The sequence below is a fragment of the Dendropsophus ebraccatus genome, chromosome 9 (genome assembly GCF_027789765.1).
Source record: "Dendropsophus ebraccatus isolate aDenEbr1 chromosome 9, aDenEbr1.pat, whole genome shotgun sequence".
NCBI lineage: Eukaryota > Metazoa > Chordata > Amphibia > Anura > Hylidae > Dendropsophus > Dendropsophus ebraccatus.
In genome coordinates, this window is record NC_091462.1 from 68,939,279 (window position 1) to 68,957,037 (window position 17,759).

The 17,759-nt window shown below is 45.4% G+C and overlaps 1 protein-coding gene across 3 annotated transcripts in view; it reads right to left on the reverse strand.

Annotated features, from left to right (window-relative positions):
• WIPI2 (WD repeat domain, phosphoinositide interacting 2) overlaps positions 1 to 17,759 on the reverse strand; it is a 150,675-nt gene that overhangs the window by 102,614 nt on the left and 30,302 nt on the right. For all 3 annotated transcript variants that reach the window (XM_069983577.1, XM_069983574.1, XM_069983575.1), the window contains exon 5: positions 8,096 to 8,193. In XM_069983577.1, the coding sequence (XP_069839678.1) occupies positions 8,096 to 8,193 (98 nt within the window). The remainder of the gene's footprint in view (positions 1 to 8,095; positions 8,194 to 17,759) is intronic.

Genomic DNA, 17,759 nt, shown 5'->3' on the forward strand with positions numbered 1-17,759 from the left:
GACCACCACATGATATTGGTCTGTATATAGAGTCATTATGCTGTGGTCAGTCTATGGCAGTAATATTGGTCTGTATATAGTGTATATAGAGTCATTATGTGGTGGTCACTCTATGGCAGTAATATTGGTCTGTTTATAGTGTATATAGAAACATTATGTGGCGGTCATGGTGTGGTGCTAATATTGGAGTGTATATAGTGTCATTATGTGGCAGTCACTATGGAGGTGATATTGGCCTATATATAGTAAAGATTTCTTCAATTACGGTAAGGAGGTAATATTTGGTCCTGATATAGTGATTTTTTTTTCTTTTTTAAAACAATGCATATAAATAGTTTTTGTGTTGACACCACTAGTCACAGTCCTGACATGTAGTGGCAGTCCTGGCATGTAACCATCTGAATTGACTTAATTTGACTAAGGGCCATAATACATGGAGCGAAAATTGTCCGAACCCAGCCGATATCGCTCTGTGTATATAGAGACAACAGTAATCGAATGATCATTGTCTTTTGGCAAGTGTAAAAATCATTGGCTGATGATTGTGCGTATAACATAAAAAAGCTATTACTTACCTGATCACGTTCCCCGGTGTCCTCAGGCCTTGTCTGTTTGTTACGGCCATTGACTGGCTAAACGGCCTATCACTTCAGAGAGAGGACCAGAAGTGAGAGCTGGGACTGGGAACACTGGGGAACGTGATAGTATATATCTTTATTATTCACTATATACAGCAAGGGCTGCACACACATAACTAATGAGATTATGAGATTATAATATATATATATTAGATAGATAGATAGATAGATAGATAGATAGATAGATAGATAGATAGATAGATATCTCACATCTGGCCCTGTCCTCCCCATACACAGGAATGTTCGGCACAGCTGAGTTTTCCTGTGTTCTCTATGGGAGGGGTAAGCCATAGCTACACAGATCTGATGGCGGCTTGTCTCTCTGAGAACAAAGAGGTTGGGCATTGATTTTCCATCAAGCCTAACCCCCTATGTCCACTGATATCATCTGTCAGAGGACTGTCCAGAGAGCCTTATACTGCTTACACTGATGGCCGAACCCACCACGAGCAGCAGGTACCACCAACAAAAGTGTAAAATGTATGGGGACCTTAAATTGTTGCTACAATATTTCAGCATTTGGGGCCCCACCTTCAACTTTGCCAAGGGCCACATTTAGTTTAAAACTGGCCCTGAGCTCCAGGGAGTGCCCAGTGTGTGTTTAGGAAAAACCTTATCTGGCTTTGTAATGAAGCCAAAATAGGGCCTGGAGTTTTCTGGATTGGGGAAGAGTTGGGCAGGTACCTCAATCCATAGTCCACTTCTGGTAGTGGACTAGGCTGAGGCCTAATCAGCTGCACCTGTAGCAGCTGCATATAAAGAAGCCAGGCAGAGTGTTCAGTCTCCTCCCTCGGTCCTGTTTCATGCCTGGAGGTGCCAAGTACTATGTGAGCAGTGTTAGCAGTGCCTGGTAGTAAGGTGCGGGAGTTCGTTAGAAGTTTCTGTTTAGTTAGTGCTCAGACGAGCAGGGTTTTGTTTTGTGTCTGCCATTGAACCTGCCTTACGTGTAAAGGCTGTTTATTTTCTGTTGCTGGCACCACAATAAACTGGACTTTTGTTAGTGGACTTTATGCCAGTGTGTCCCTGTCTCTGTCTGCCAATAAGTCAATCCTGCGTATACCACAGCTAATTCCCACACTTTATATAATGGACCCTGTCTTCCGAGCACCCATTGACTTTGTATAATGAACACCCCAGCACCCAGTGACTTGGTATAATGCACAACCAGAACCCAGTGACTTGGTATAATGCACAACCAGCACCCAGTCACTCATTATGCACACCAAGTTACTTGGTATAATGTAGCGACTCGCTATAATGCAGAAACAGCACCCAGTTACTTTGTATACTGGCTGCACAGTTTATCTCAGAAAACCAACCACAATGTACCCTCCCCTACTAGCCTCTCCTCTGCAATCTGTCCCTACATCTCTCTTTTAAGGCCCTATTACATGCAGCGATCATCGGCCGTATACCTTTGCGGCTGATAATAGCCTTGTGTAATAGACAGCGATTAGCCAACATGCACGATGTCAGCTGATCATTGTCTTTCAACATATTGAAAAATAAAGAATGAGGATATCAGCAATTTGCTGCAGTCACTCCATGTAATAGGAGCGGCAGTAGTAAACTGCCGCTATCTTCTATGGGCTGCCCGGACAATAGCCGAGCAGTCCCCCCACAGCTCCTTGCTACTCCCCCCACCCCCGGCTCTTACCCACTCACTGTCGACACTTGTGTGCAAGTGATCTGGGAACGAGGAGCGAGCGCTGACCTGACAGGTTGGCAATCGCTTGCTCCCTCTCGTCGCCCCATTTAATAGGGGCTTTATTCTTTCCCTGCTCTGCTCTAACTGCCTGCTGCAACCTGCTCTCCACTACACACAGCCAACTGCCCGCCTCTAGGAAGTAGCTCAGTCTATATAGAGGGGGGAGGTGCTCACATTAGAGGGGGGCTTGCAGCTGACTTGACAGGCGCAAGGGATTATGGTTAATCCCTTGCTCCTGCCCAGTGACAGTACTATAAGCTAATATGTGTGGCCACCATTTTTAGCGAATTTAGAACAAATCTCTGTGAATTGGTTATGCTGAATCTCTAGTCAAAAGCTAAATGTCGGTAGTATGCTGCCTTTGTAATGTCTAGTTTTTGGGCTATTTTGTTTTTGTTTTTTTGTCAAGAGCCACAAAGAATCATATTTGTGGCTCTTGACAAAAACAAACAAACACAAAATAGCCCAAAAACTAGACATTACAAAGGCAGCGTACTACCAATACTACTGATTCTGTAGAGATATGGCTTATGGCTGCAGTTTATAAGTGGTGCTACTCAAGCATTAGTCATGCAGATGCATGTACTTTATGTAGTTAGTAAAGACTCGGATACCTTGCAGCACTTCGTATAAGAAATCAGGCAACTGGTAGAGTTCTGGATCGGCAGGAGGTCTATGTCTTATAGCCATAACAGGGACAATAAAATAGTGCAATATTATGAGCGTTTGCATAAGGCCTTAGGGGCCATGTATCTAGAGGCAAAAATAAAAACAGCTTTCAGACAAAGCAGGGACACTTCCATGTTTTATTTGTTAAACATTGCCGTATGTCAAGACTAGATTCATTTGTGTAATTGTTAACTATTATTTTGTAATTTGTATAGTGCTAACCCATATCAGCCCCAGTCCCCATAGGAGCTCACGATCTAGCCACGGTATGTTTTTGGAGTGCGAAAGGAGACTGGGGCATCCAAGGAAACAAACACAAGAGCAACATACAAACAGCTTGAAGATGTTGTGCTGGTGGGATTTGAACCTAAGCAAAGCAACAATGGCCACTACTGAGTCACCGTGCTGCTTACCCTTTTGCACATTTTCTTACAATCTACTTAACCCCTTCGTGCTGCAGCTAGTTTGGGCCTTAATGACCAGGCTAATTTTTCAAAATCTGACCTGTCTCACTTTATGCTCTTATAGCTCAGTGATGCTTTAACGTATGCTAGCGATTCTGAGATTGTTTTTTCGTGACATATGGCACTTTATGTTAGTGGCAAAATTTGGTCACTATTTTGTGTGTTTTTTGTGAAAAACATCAAAATATCATGAAAAATTGAAAAAAATTTGCATTTTATGAACTTTGAAATTCTCTGCTTCTAAAAAAAGAAAGTCGTAGCACATAAATTAGTTACTAAGTCACATTACCAATATGTCTTCTTTATTCTGGCATAATTTGGTAAACATATTTTACTTTTTTAGGGTGTTATGGGGCTTAGAAATTTATCAGCAAATTATCACATTTTCGTGAAACTGATTTTTTTAGGGACCAGTTCTTTTTTTAAATGGATTTAGAAGTCTGGTATCCTGAAAACCCCCATAAGTGACCCCATTTTGGAAACTACACACCTTAAAGAATTAATCTAGGGGTATAATGAGCATTTTAATCTTACAGGGGCTGGAGGAAAGTATTCACAATTAGGCAGTAAAAAAATTGAAAATTTTAATTTTCCAATAATATATACGTTTAGATTAAAGTTTCTCATTTTCAAAAGGAATATGAGACAAAAAGCACCCCAAAATTTGTAATGCAGGTTCTCTTGAGTACAACGGTACCCCATATGTGGGCATAAACCACTGTATGGGCACACAGCAGGGCTCAGAAGGAAGGGAGCGCCAATTAGCTTTTCCAATGCAGATTTTGCTGAAGAAGTTTCTGAGCGCCAGGTGCGTTTGTAGTGCCCCTGTAGTGTCAGCAGAGAGAAAACCCCCCATAAGTCACCCCATTTTGGAAAGTACACCCCTCAAAGAATTCATCTTGGTGTGTGGTGACCATTTTGACCCCACAGGTATTACAGGAAAGTATTCAAAAGAAGACAGTAAAAATGAAAAACTTGAATTCTTCCAATAATATGTTCGTTTAGTTTGAAATTTCTCAATTTCACGAGGAACAAGAGGAAAAAAGTACCCCAAAATTTGTAACGCAGGTTCTCCTGAGTACAATGGTACCCCATATGTGGGCATAAACCACTGTATGGGCACACAGGAGGGCTCAAAAGGGAAGGAGCGCCAATTAGCTTTTTCAATGCAGATTTTGCTGAAGAAGTTTCCGAGTGCCAGGTGCGTTTGCAGAGCCCCTGTAGTGTCCGCAGAGTAAAATCTCCCAATAAGGCACTCCATTTTGGAAAGTGCACCCCTCATAGAATTTATTTTGGGGTGTGGTGAGCATTTTGACCCCACAGGTATTTGAGGAAAGTATTCAAAAGTAGACAGTAAAAATGAAAAACTCGAATTTTTCCAATAATATGTTCCTTTAGTTTGAAATTTCTCAATTTCACGAGGAACAGGAGAGAAATGTCACCCCAATATATGTAAAGCAGGTTCTCCTGAGTACAACGGTACCCCATATGTGGGTATAAACCACTGCATGGGCACACAGCCGGGCTCAGAAGGGAAGGAGCGCCAATTAGCATTTTCAGTGCAGATTTTTCTGAAGAAGTTTCTGAGCGCCAGGTGCGTTTGCTGAGCCCCTGTAGTGTCAGCAGAATAGATTCCCCCCAAAAGTCACCACATTTTGGAAAGAGCACCCCTCAAAGAATTCATCTTGGTGTGTGGTGACCATTTTTACCCCACAGGTATTAGAGGAAAGTATTCAAAATTGGCCAGTAAAAATGAAAAACTCGAATTTTTCCAATAATATGTTGGTTTAGTTTGAAATTTCTCAATTTGATGAGGAACAAGAGAGAAAACGTACCCCAAAATCTGTAACGCAGGTTCTCCTGAGTAAAACGGTACCTCATATGTGGGCATAAACCACTGTATGGGCACACAGCAGGGCTCAGAAGGGAAGGAGCGCCAATTTACAGGAGCAAAACCGCAGCTAGTAATGGTTATTAGAATAGCGCAGTTACTAAAATAAAATAAAAAAAATGAGATTACAGGTAATGTGGGGTGGTTACGGGCAACCAGGGGTGGTTATGGGCAACCTGAGGTGGTTACAGGTAATCTGGGGTGGTTACGGACAACATGGGGTGGTCACGGGCAACCTGCTGTGGTTACAGGCAACGTGGGGTGGTTACGGGCAACGCGGGGTGGTTACGGGCAACGTGTGGTGGTTACGGGCAACGTGTGGTGGTCACGGGCAACCTGCTGTGGTTACGGCAACGTGGGCTGGTTACGGGCAACGTGGGCTGGTTACGGGCAACGTGGGCTGGTTACGGGCAACGTGGGCTGGTTACGGGCAACGTGGGCTGGTTACGGGCAACGTGGGCTGGTTACGGGCAACGTGGGCTGGTTACGGGCAACGTGGGCTGGTTACGGGCAACGTGGGCTGGTTACGGGCAACCTGCTGTGCTTACAGACAATCTGGGATGGTTACGGGAAACGTGGGGTGGTTACGGGCAACCTGCAGTGCTTACAGACAATCTGGGGTGGATACGGGCAACGTGGGGTGGTTACGGGCAACCTGCTGTGCTTACAGACAATCTGGGGTGGTTACAGGCAACGTTGGCTGGTTACGGGCAACCTGCAGTGCTTACAGACAATCTGAGGTGGATACGGGCAACGTGGGGTGGTTACGCGCAACCTGCAGTGTTTACTGACAATCTGGGGTGGTTACGGGCAACCTGCAGTGCTTACTGACAATCTGGGGTGGTTACGGGCAACGTGGGGTGGTTACGGGCAATGTGGGGTGGTTACGGATAAACTGAAGTTCTTATAGGCAATCTGGGGTGGGTACCTGTAATCTGACATGGGCACCGCAATCTGGAGGGGGTCATTGGCAATTTGGGGTGGTCAGAGGCGACGTGCGGTGGTCAGAGGCGACGTGCGGTGGTCAGAGGCGACGTGCGGTGGTCAGAGGCATTGTGGCGTGGTCAGAGGCATCGTGGCGTGGTCAGAGGCAACGCGCAGTGGTTACGTGCAATCTGGGGGGGTTACATGTAATCTGCCATGATTACGGGGAACCTGGGGGGGTTATGTGCAACCTGGAAGGGTTAAAGACAATCTGGGATTGTTACTGATAAACTGAAGTGCTTATAGGTAATCTGGGGTGGGTACATGTAATTTGGGGTGGTTACGGGCAATCTGGAGGGGGTCACGGGCAACGTGCGGTGGTTACGGGCAACGTGCGGTGGTTACGGGCAACGTGCGGTGGTTACGGGCAACGTGCGGTGGTTACGGGCAACGTGCGGTGGTTACGGGCAACGTGCGGTGGTTACGGGCAACGTGCGGTGGTTACGGGCAATCTGGGGAGGGGTTAGGGGTAATTTGGGAGTAAACTGCAATTATTACTATAATAAAAAGTGTGTGTTTTATTTTTTTTGTATGTTTGTCACTTTTTGTACTTTACATATTCATTTTCACTGTATTACTATGATTACTGTGATATTTTCTATCACAGTAATCATAGTTCAGTGACAGAGACCAAATTGGTCTCTGTCACTTTAAATTTTCAGAGTTGGCTGGTTGTGAAGCGCATGCGCACTTCATAACCAGCCAGGACGTCGAGGAGGAAGGAGCTCCGTGGATCCGGTGAGTATATGGGGAAGGGGGGGTGACTGGGGGACGAGGGTGACAGGGGGGGTGGGGGGCGACAGGGGGGGTGGGGGGCGACTTGGGGGGTGGGGGGACATCACTTTTTATCCCCTGTCACCAATCATTTATGGTGACAGGGGATAAAAAGTGCCGGGAGCACATGGCACAAGCGATCAGCGGTATATAGTATATACCGCTGATCGCTTGTACCGGGACCTCACAGGGGGGTCCCCGATGACTGCCCCATGCTCTCCGCTACCTCCGGTGGCGGAGAGCATGGGCTTTCATTCATTTTAACTTTTTAATCGCTGTGAACCGACGTTAGTCGGTTCACAGCGATGGCGGCGGCCATCTTGGAAATGATGGCCGCCGGGGGAGGGGGGTTAGTTATCGGGGCACTAGGGGGGTCTGATCTGGGGTCTGATATACACTTATTTCATCTCCCCCCGCCGTAGATTCACGGCGGGGGGAGATGAAAGGTGGCGGCGGCACCGGTAATCCCCTTTACCGACGGCCGCCGCTATAACGTTAATAGCGGCGATCGTCGGTAAGGGGGGGGGCCGTGACGGACCCCACACACTGCCCCAACCCCTCAGCTACCTCCGGTAGCCGGGGGGATGGGGTGGGGGCCGTCCCGGCCCCGCAGCCTTATTCTCTGCCATCGCCGTAAAAAGCTGATGGCAGCAGAATAAGGACCATTAGTGACCGCCGTAGAAAGCCGTATCGGCGGTCACTAAGGGGTTAAGTATCAGCCTGTACATAGCAATCTGTTTTCAGATACCCGAACTTCCAACTTGTGGTTGTCAAAATCAACTGACAGCCAACTTTTCCCGCTAAAATCCTGTAATGGAAGCATAGCCTCTAGCTGAAATCTCTATTCCCTCACTTATTTCCAGATCCCTTGGTATGCTTGCAACCTGTTGATGGTTTGTTTCAATATTAGATTAATTTTACTTAGAGGAATAGTATAAAATAGAATATATTTATTTGCAACACTCACCAAATTAACAGTGTCAAAGACCTGTACTTCACCAATGGTGGCACTCCCAGGGTATGCCAAAAAGCAATTATCTCCATTAATTGACAGGGCACAGAGACCTTAAAAACACAAAAAATACATCAACAACTTAATCAGCTTCATGGATTTGGCTACCTTTTGTTACCAATAAAAAAATGGGCTAATATCTAGCTATATAAAAGACACTACGCTTAATGGCTCTTGCAGATAGCTACAATAAACTAAAAATTGCTTAGCTCTTAAAGTGTGTCTATCAGTGATATATACGTATAATGCAGGTCAAATAATATGACATAGTTACATAATTGTCAAGGGCCCTTCTGTAAATAAAGTAGATAAAATACTTCACATAACACATCTCAAAAGATACTTCAAATACGACACTTCACATAAAATAATGTCCATCAAAAGATAGGCATAAAGGGTAGTTCTCCACTGTGAGGGTTTTATGGAACTACAGTTCCCAGCCAGGCTGGACTAAGTTTCAAGCAATATATTTTAGTTCCAATATGCAGTATCGCAGAAACTAGCCTTTGCTATAAAGCAGCAGTGTGATGCACGATAGCTCTATGGTACTACAGGTAGCACAGCGGTGGTTACATAGTTACATAGTTAATACGGTTGAAAAAAGACACATGTCCATCAAGTTCAACCAAGGAGGGGATGGATACAGGGAAGGGGGAGGTTCTGTCCTTATGCTGCTCCTTAGTCCAGGGGAGGACACATAACTTGAAAAGAGCACCCCTTTAACAGTGACTTCCCTTTAAGAGAAACTTAAACCCTTGACACCCTCCCTTTAAGAGCGACTTTGGTACAGTCCCTTTAAAAGCAACTTTGGTACAGTCCCTTAAGGAGTGACTTTGGTGACAGTGCTTTGAGTGACCTATATACTGTCTCTTTAAGACCAGCTTATCGTGCAAAAACGAACGATCAATCGTCCCGTGTAAAAGGACCATTAAAGTCCCTTCTGCTGCCCCGGCAAATCATTGGAATGAGCCTAGTTTGCACATAGCTACACAGTTAAGTGAATGCAGCCTTGACGATGATAAACTTAGTATATATTTTGAGAGGCTACAAAATAAGATCAATCTTTACAATCAGTTGACTACTGCATTTCAGATTTAGAGATTTATGTGGGTCATGAACACTGTGGTAAGTACCAACTTCTCTGCCACAAAGGGCCTGCTATTACCTGGACTTCAACTAATCCTTTTATTTAGCCAACACTCCACTAAACCAAGATCCCCTAGCAGCAGACCTTTATATCTTAAGGCAGTATAGTGTATTAAAGAGGTATTCCACTCAAAACATAACTTTTTATATGTTACTGCCCATGGAAAGACCAACAATTCAAACCACATGTAATATCTATTTTATCTCCTTCTCCCAGTTCTGAGCTGAAGCTTTCTGCTCTAAAAACACTAGGGATGCACGATGCACCGAAATATCGATACTACTATCGATATTTCGGGCAAAAATTTCGTTCGGTACCAGGATTTTCTGGTATCGAAAGCAGAGAACATGGCCGGCGGCTAACTGAGCGCTGGCCATGTTCTCTGGGTGCTGCCCCCTGGTGTCACCTCCTCTGTCCCTCCCCTCCCTCCGCTCACAGCAGTGATAAGCTACAGCCGGCACATAGCGATCGCATGTGCCGCCTATGTAGCTGTAGCTGACGCTGTCCCACTGACAGCAGCATCTGACCCGTTCCAGAAGCAGTGGGGGTCGGCTACTATGTGTAGCAGATCCCCTCCGCTAATGACTGCAGCCTGCCGCAGGGTGAGGGGGTCCGCGGGTGGAGGGACAGTCTTGTTGTAGTGATGACCCTCGGACACACACACACCAGGGTCCCGCAGCTTCCCGGCAGCCTCAGAATGGAGGTCGGAGGTTATCAGTGCAGGGGATGATAAGGCACACACGTCTTGTGTTGTGGTCTTTAACCCTATCGGCTCCTGTAATGATAGCCTCCTTTCTACATTCTGCCGGCAAGGACTCCGGTGTGTGTGTCCAAGGTTGATCAGAGCAGGAAGACGGGCCAGGGCCATCCTGACAGCATTATGCCACCCCTCCCACCTCCCCTATATATGATCTCTCCTACCTGATAAAAGCAATTAAAATGGTATGAACGGCAGCAGCCTCATAATGCAGGCTGTGCTACACTACTACAAGTCTTGCCACATGCAAGCCTTTACCTAAGAGGATGATAGAGCAAATAGTCAGAAAATTCATAATGGTATATAACAAAAAAATTCAAATGATATCACATGCAATACTGACAAAATACCACCTGCTAAATCTATGTCCCCATGTAGTAGTGGAGGAAAAACTCTAGGGTATCGCCACCATATTATGGCTTCGTCAGGACGTGGTGGCGTTACCCGTGCAGTTTTTTCCTCCACTACTACATGGGGACATAGACTTAGCAGGTGGTATTTTGTCAGTATTGCATGTGATATCATTTGAATTTTTTTGTTATATACCATTATGCATTTTCTGACTATTTGCTCTATCGTCCTCTTAGGTAAAGGCTTGCATGTGGCAAGACTTGTAGTAGTGTAGCACAGCCTGCATTATGAGGCTACTGCCGTTCATACCATTTTAATTGCTTTTATCATTTCTTTTGTAATGGTGCCTGCACACAGAGAGATTTATCTGACAGACTCTGGAAGCCAAAGCCAGGAATGGATTTGAAAAGAGGAGAAATCTTAGTCTTTCCTTTATGACCCGTCTCCTGTTTATAGTCTGTTTCTGGCTTTGGCTTCAAAAATCTGTCAGATAAATCTGTCTGTGTAAACGCACCATTAGCCGGCTTAATGAAGCTATTTTATTTACATTTAATTGGTGTGCACTGTGATTTATATATCCTATATTTCTGTCATTTTTTGTTTTGTTCTATTGGTATTAGTGTATAGGGTACACGGTAGCACCCTTTCTTATTATTGTGTATACCTGTGGGGCCCACTTTGTTGTTCTTTTTCAATTTATTTTTAAACCTCTTCTACCTGACATGTTATTAAAGGGGTCTCCTCTGCTGGTGGCACCACAAGTCTCAGCAGATAATCAGTCCTGCTTGGGACACTAACATTCCCACCATAATGTTTCCTGTTTGGGGCACACTAACCTGTAGACATCTGGATCTTAACTAACAGAACATTACAAGCACCATCACTCCCAGCATTGTGAATACTTCCTGTCTGATGTACTACAACCCTCAGCAGAATCACCTCTCCAGTCTGCAGCACTACAGGGGGATTGACTATAGAGGGGGTGCTTACTACAGGGAGCTGACTACTCTGTGGGCTACCTACCAGAGTGATAGCTACATATAGGTTACTATATTTTTACTATGATTTTTGGTCACCCCCCAAAAAAATTCATTAAGTGATCAAAAGGTCACATATATACAAACATGATACCAAATAAAACTGCAGATCACAGTGCAGAAAATAATCCTGCACACCACAGCCATTCAGGGCAAAACATGAAAGGTTAGAGTAGTCACAGTAGTCAGAGTAGGACAACTTTTAAGCTCTTTTATTTAAAAAAAATGTAAACTATTTCTAAGATAGTAAAATAAAATAAAAAGCCCATAACCTGATGTCACCATAATAGTGCAGACCTGAAGACCATAACAGCATAAAAACAGTTGGGGGTGTAGCTTTTTCTCATACTTGGGTATCGAATTGGTATCGAGTATCGAAATAAAAAATTAAGTATTGGTATCGAACTCAAAATTCTGGTATCGTGACATCACTAAAAAACACAAAAAGCTGTTTGTAAGCTTCTCTCTCTGTCTCCCCCTCTTCCCACCTCACTTGTGAGACAGCTGATATAAAGCTGACAGGCTTTATCTGTAACATTGTATGATCTAAGTAATTTTGGGAGGGTTAATCACAGTGAGCTCAACTATTTGACCTCGGATTAACCTTCCCAGCATAAAGCTACAATGTTGCAGAACAAGCCAGTCAGGGACTAGTTTACATCAGCTTTCTCAGAAGGAAGGAGGGAGAAGAGGGGAGATGGAGAGAAAGTCTCACACACAGATTGTTTTGTTTTCAGCAGAAAGCAGCAGCTGAGAACAGAGAGAAGGAGACTAAATAGATAACAAGTACGGAATGAATTGTTAGTCTCACCATGGACAGCAACATATCAAAAATTATGTTTGAGTGGAATACCTCTTTATCTTACTTCTAAAGTCATACTTCGTTCTCAACTTTCCATGGGTCCAATTTTACATTTCATATTCGTATTCCCCCCAAGAGCTAAAAAAAATGGAATGCTCCCAAACCTAGCTGGCCGTACTCACCAAGTCCCCCTGAGTATTGTGAGACGTCTCCCATCTTTCTAGCCGCTGCCGTTCCTGAGTTACAACTTTTTCTAAAACATGGTCTATATCCAAGATAGGAAACTACATTTCCCATCATGCAATGCTTCTGCCTGATGATGGTGAAGTAGCAGAGATGAGACAATGAAGGAGATGATGACAGTGTAGCAGAGCTGAGTTGGCGGGGACGCCGGTGTAGCAGAGCTGAGTTGGCGGGGACGCCGGTGTAGCAGAGCTGAGTTGGCGGGGACGCCGGTGTAGCAGAGCTGAGTTGGCGGGGACGCCGGTGTAGCAGAGCTGAGTTGGCGGGGACGCCGGTGTAGCAGAGCTGAGTTGGTGGGGACGCCGGTGTAGCAGAGCTGAGTTGGTGGGGACGCCGGTGTAGCAGAGCTGAGTTGGCGGGGGCGCCGGTGTAGCAGAGCTGAGTTGGCGGGGGCGCCGGTGTAGCAGAGCTGAGTTGGCGGGGGCGCCGGTGCAGCAGAGCTGAGTTGGCGGGGGGCGCCGGTGTAGCAGAGCTGAGTTGGCGGGGGCGCCGGTGTAGCAGAGCTGAGTTGGCGGGGGGCGCCGGTGTAGCAGAGCTGAGTTGGCGGGGGCGCCGGTGTAGCAGAGCTGAGTTGGCGGGGGCGCCGGTGTAGCAGAGCTGAGTTGGCGGGGGCGCCGGTGTAGCAGAGCTGAGTTGGCGGGGGCGCCGGTGTAGCAGAGCTGAGTTGGCGGGGACGCCGATGTAGTAGAGCTGAGTTGGGGACGCCGGTGTAGCAGAGCTGAGTTGGCGGGGACGCCGGTGTAGCAGAGCTGAGTTGGCAATGATGCGGGCAATTGTGAGGGGCGGAGCTTGTCGCGGGGGGCGGAGCTAGTCACGGGCGATTCCGGTGGCGGAGCTAGTCGCGGGCGATTCCGGGGGCGGAGCTAGTCGCGGGCGATTGCGGGGGCGGAGCTAGTCGCGGCGATTGCGGGGGCGGAGCTTGCTGTGGGGGGGGGGGCGCGTGAGTGCGGAGGCTATGCTGCGGGTGAGTGAGGGATGCCATGGGTGATGGGGGAGGGGGGGGTGGTCGATTGTGGGGCGGGGGGCTGTGTGCTGCGGGTGAGTGCTGCCGGGAGGCTCTGGACACAGGGGGTGAGCTCTGGGCTGGGGGTGACCAGGTGGCTGCTGTTTGAGAGGGAGACAGTGACATCTGCGCTGATCACTGTCTCCCTCTGTAACAGCAGCCACCCCATCAGTGTTCTCAGTCACATGATGCCGACACGGAGGGTGGGGGCCAGGAGCAGGGAGCGTGTCGGTGTGGACTGAGGTCTGATGATTCTTTGCAATCCATGGAGGTGAATGCAGCTGGATAACAGCAAAACTGTGCAAAATCCATAATAACTTTATATTGGAAAGATGGAAAGCTACGGATGGGCAGCGTATTAATGCAAAAATAATTTTTGGGGGGAATTAAGTCTATGCTAGACATATTCCTTGCACTAGGATACCAATTAGTACTAATCTCCATATAACATTAATTCTTTTTGACTGATGACTAATGTAATAATTGGGGGGGTAGAGGTCATTCCCACGTCCATACAATTCCATTCGTACAGATTGTACGGTTGGTGTTCTGCAGACTGGACCTGGGAGCTCCCAGATGATAAATTATGTCAGAAGCTCCTAAAAAGTTTGCGCTAGTGTACCCCACATCTTTTGTTGAACAATTTAACATTAGGGTATATTCACACGAACGGACTCGCAGCGAGTCCGGCAGGTCCTGGCAGTTCCCACACACTATATACTCTCTGCAGTCGGAACGACCGCAGCGAGTATGTAATTCTACCGCCCTTAACCCCTACTGCTCCCGCCCGGCTCCCCCACTGTAAGCATACATTACCTCTCCTCGCTGCACGGGTCCGGCGTCCTGCTCTCCCGTCCGGCCAATCAGTGTGTTGCCCAGGCTCAGCCACTGGCAGTGTGTGGGAACTGCCAGGACCTGCCGGACTCGCAGCGAGAGTCTCGCTGTGAGTCCGTTCGTGTGAATATACCCTTAAAGAGGATGTACCATCAGGTACATCCACTTTAATCTGACCCAGGGATAGATCGGCACAGTCACAGGGAAGCCAGCGGTGCGATCTGTTTTTTTAACTGCGGCCCGGTTCCCGTGTATGGCGCCGTTCTATCCACAGGTCCCGTGCCGGAGCTGAAGTACAGGAGGCAATTCCCTCCCCTCTATGACGCGGCTTCATAAAGATTAATGGAGCCGCATCAAACAGTGGCAGGGGCCATACATGGGAACCGGGCCTCGGTTAAAAAAACGGACCGCGCATCGGCTTCCCCGTGACTGCACCAATCTATCCCTGGGTCAGATAAAAGAGGATGTATCTGATGGTGCATACTCTTTAAAATCTGCTGGTCGTTGAAGTATCCCAAATGAATTTGACGTAATCCAAGTTATCCTAAATGCTAAATTACTTAACCCCTTACTTGCTGGTCCAAGGGGGGGGGTCTCATACATACCATTTGTGCAGTTTACGTCTTCATTGTCAGACCCGGGACACAGGACGCTCAAAGTGCCAGGTCTGTCAATAAAGGCGTGGATAGAATGTATACCACCCTCGTCCCCCAATAGCAAGCGCACTGCACCCGCTCCAGCAAGGAAGGGGGTCACTTAACCCCCTTCCCTGCTGCCACAGGTGCAGTGCGAGAACAATCTGGCCGAAGGGGTTAAGCCTCTCCTGCACCAGGAATTTTAAAAAGCAGAAGCTTTTCGTTCCTTGCCTTAGGAGTAAAGTTTTTGTATTTAACTCTGGACCTTTTGCCCCCAAATAATTTATTCAAGTGTCACTGTTAATTTTTAATTTTTTTATTATTTTTTTTTTGCAGAAATCAATAGTCCAGACGATTTTCAGAAACTTTGTAATTGGGTTTATTAGCCGAAAAATGCATTTCTATGATGAAAAAGCAGTTTGAAGCTCTCCCCATTGTCTTCATTGTTCTCTATGGACAACAAAGAGTTAATTTACAGCTACATCACCAGGCTCTCTCCTCTGACATCAGCACTGACCTTTTTGACCTCCAAATAGGGGCTTTCAGCGGCTCCCTGCTGTGTAATCCTTTGTTCTCTGCCGATGACTAATCTCCCTCCTCCCCCCTCCCTTCTCCATAGAACAGACAGGGCCCGGCTGATGTAGAACAGTCGAGAATTCCTGATAATGAGCAGTGGATGACAGAAAGAAGAGGGAGGGACTGGGAAAAGTCTTTTTGAATGCAGATAATGGCATATTTGCCTAATAAACCCAATTACAAAGTTTCTTTTAATTGCCTGGACTATTGATTTCTACAAAAAAATTAAATTTAAGGACAGTGACACTTTAACCCCTTCGTGCTGCAGCTAGTTTGGGCCTTAACGACCAGGCTAATTTTTTAAAATCTGACCTGTCACTTTATGCTTTTATAGCTCAGTGATGCTTAACGTATGCTAGCGATTCTGAGACTGTTTTTTCGTCACATATGGCACTTTATGTTAGTGGCAAAATTTGGTCACTACTTTGTGTGTTTGTGAAAAACCTCAAAATATCATGAAAAATAAAAAAATATTCCAAGAAAGAAAGCATAAGGAGCCACTCACCGTATAAAATCTTCCTTTATTATAACATCTTCGTAAAATCACAAGTCAGAGTGTGTAGCAGACGGCGGGGACGCCGCTCAGCAGCTGATAGTGTGACAGCTGTTTCCCGCACGCATGCGCGATTCTTCAGACACTCCTCCACCCGCTCACGTCTGCTCCTAAATAGCTTTCAGGATAGCAGGTGAGTGGACGCAAATACATGTAATACATAAACAATATAGTTAAAACCAATTGCTGTGAAGGTACAGCTTCTCGTATGGGTACATAAAATAAAGATGGCAATCAAAGAAACATACTTAAATCGATGCGTTCATTCAGACCACAGGCGCTTTGTGCGTTAGTTTGTAAAATAATTCTCGCTTCTTTTTGTAATAATATTTTGTTCACATCTATGTTATTTTTTTGAAATTCACGTACAAGGCCCAGAAATTTTAACTGGCTAACATCGCCATTATGTATAGTGTCCATGTGATGTATCAATCTTGGAACGCCTTTCTTTGTTCTTATAGATCTTACATGTTCGGAAAACCTTTTATTTAAAGCCCTGGTGGTCTTGCCTATATAGAATAGACCGCAACTGCACATGATGGCATATATCACATTTTTGGATCTACAACAGATCATATCATTTATACGAAAGAAAACTCCTCCAAGTTGTATACTTTTGCATTCATGAAAATGACTGCACCAGTTACAATTTTTGCATTTGTAGTTGCCAGCCGGCAATGTTTGAGTTAACCAGTTTTTAGTAGATTCTTCACTTTTAGTGCTACAGAAAGAACTTCTGACTAAAGTATCTTTAATGTTCTTACAGCGACGGAAGGTTACTAGTGGGGTACCTGAAAAATGTTTAGACAGTATGGGATCTTGAGCAATGAGAAACCAGTGTTTTTTAATCACATTACGTATGCTATCGGCCATTGGGTTGAATTTAAAAGAAAAGGCAAAACGTGTATGTGTAGTGACGTCTGCGGTTTTTTTGTTTCTGTGTTTTTTATTTTTATGTATTAAACCAATACGTGATTCTTTCAGAGCTTTGGTACGCGCTTGTTCCAGCGCCATTCTGGGATATCCTCTAGCTTCTAGACGTTCTACTAGCTCCTCAGATTGTTGTATATAAGTAGTGTCGGTACTATTTATACGTCTGAGTCTTAAAAACTGTCCGTAAGGAACAGCTTTTCTGCTATGGGTGGGGTGATAGCTGGTATGATGTAAAAATGCATTGGTAGCTGTAGGTTTCCTAAAACAGGTGGTTTCTATCTGATTGTCTACTATTTTAACTAAAACATCAAGGAATTCTATTTGGATGGGGTCTGTTTTGTATGTAAATGTCATGTTCAGTTAGAATTAGAGTTAGAATTAAGATACTGTATGAATTCTGAAAAAGTTTCAGTGGTACCTTCCCAAAGGACGAAGATATCGTCCACGAATCTAAAAAAAACCTTTTATAGCAAGTAGAAAGGGATTAGAGACATTAAAAATCATGTTTTTTTCAAGTACTGCCAAATATAGATTTGCGAGGGTACATGCGACGGGCGTACCCATCGCAGTACCCTCTTTTTGGGTAAACCATTCATTATCAAAAGTAAACGCATTATTTTCAAGAATTAAGAGAAGTCCATCACACACAAAATTAATGTAGTCAATAGATTTGTCAGAACAGAGCAGAATTTCTCGAATAGCTTCTACACCTTTGTGCTGAGGAATTCTAGTATATAGGCTTTCTACA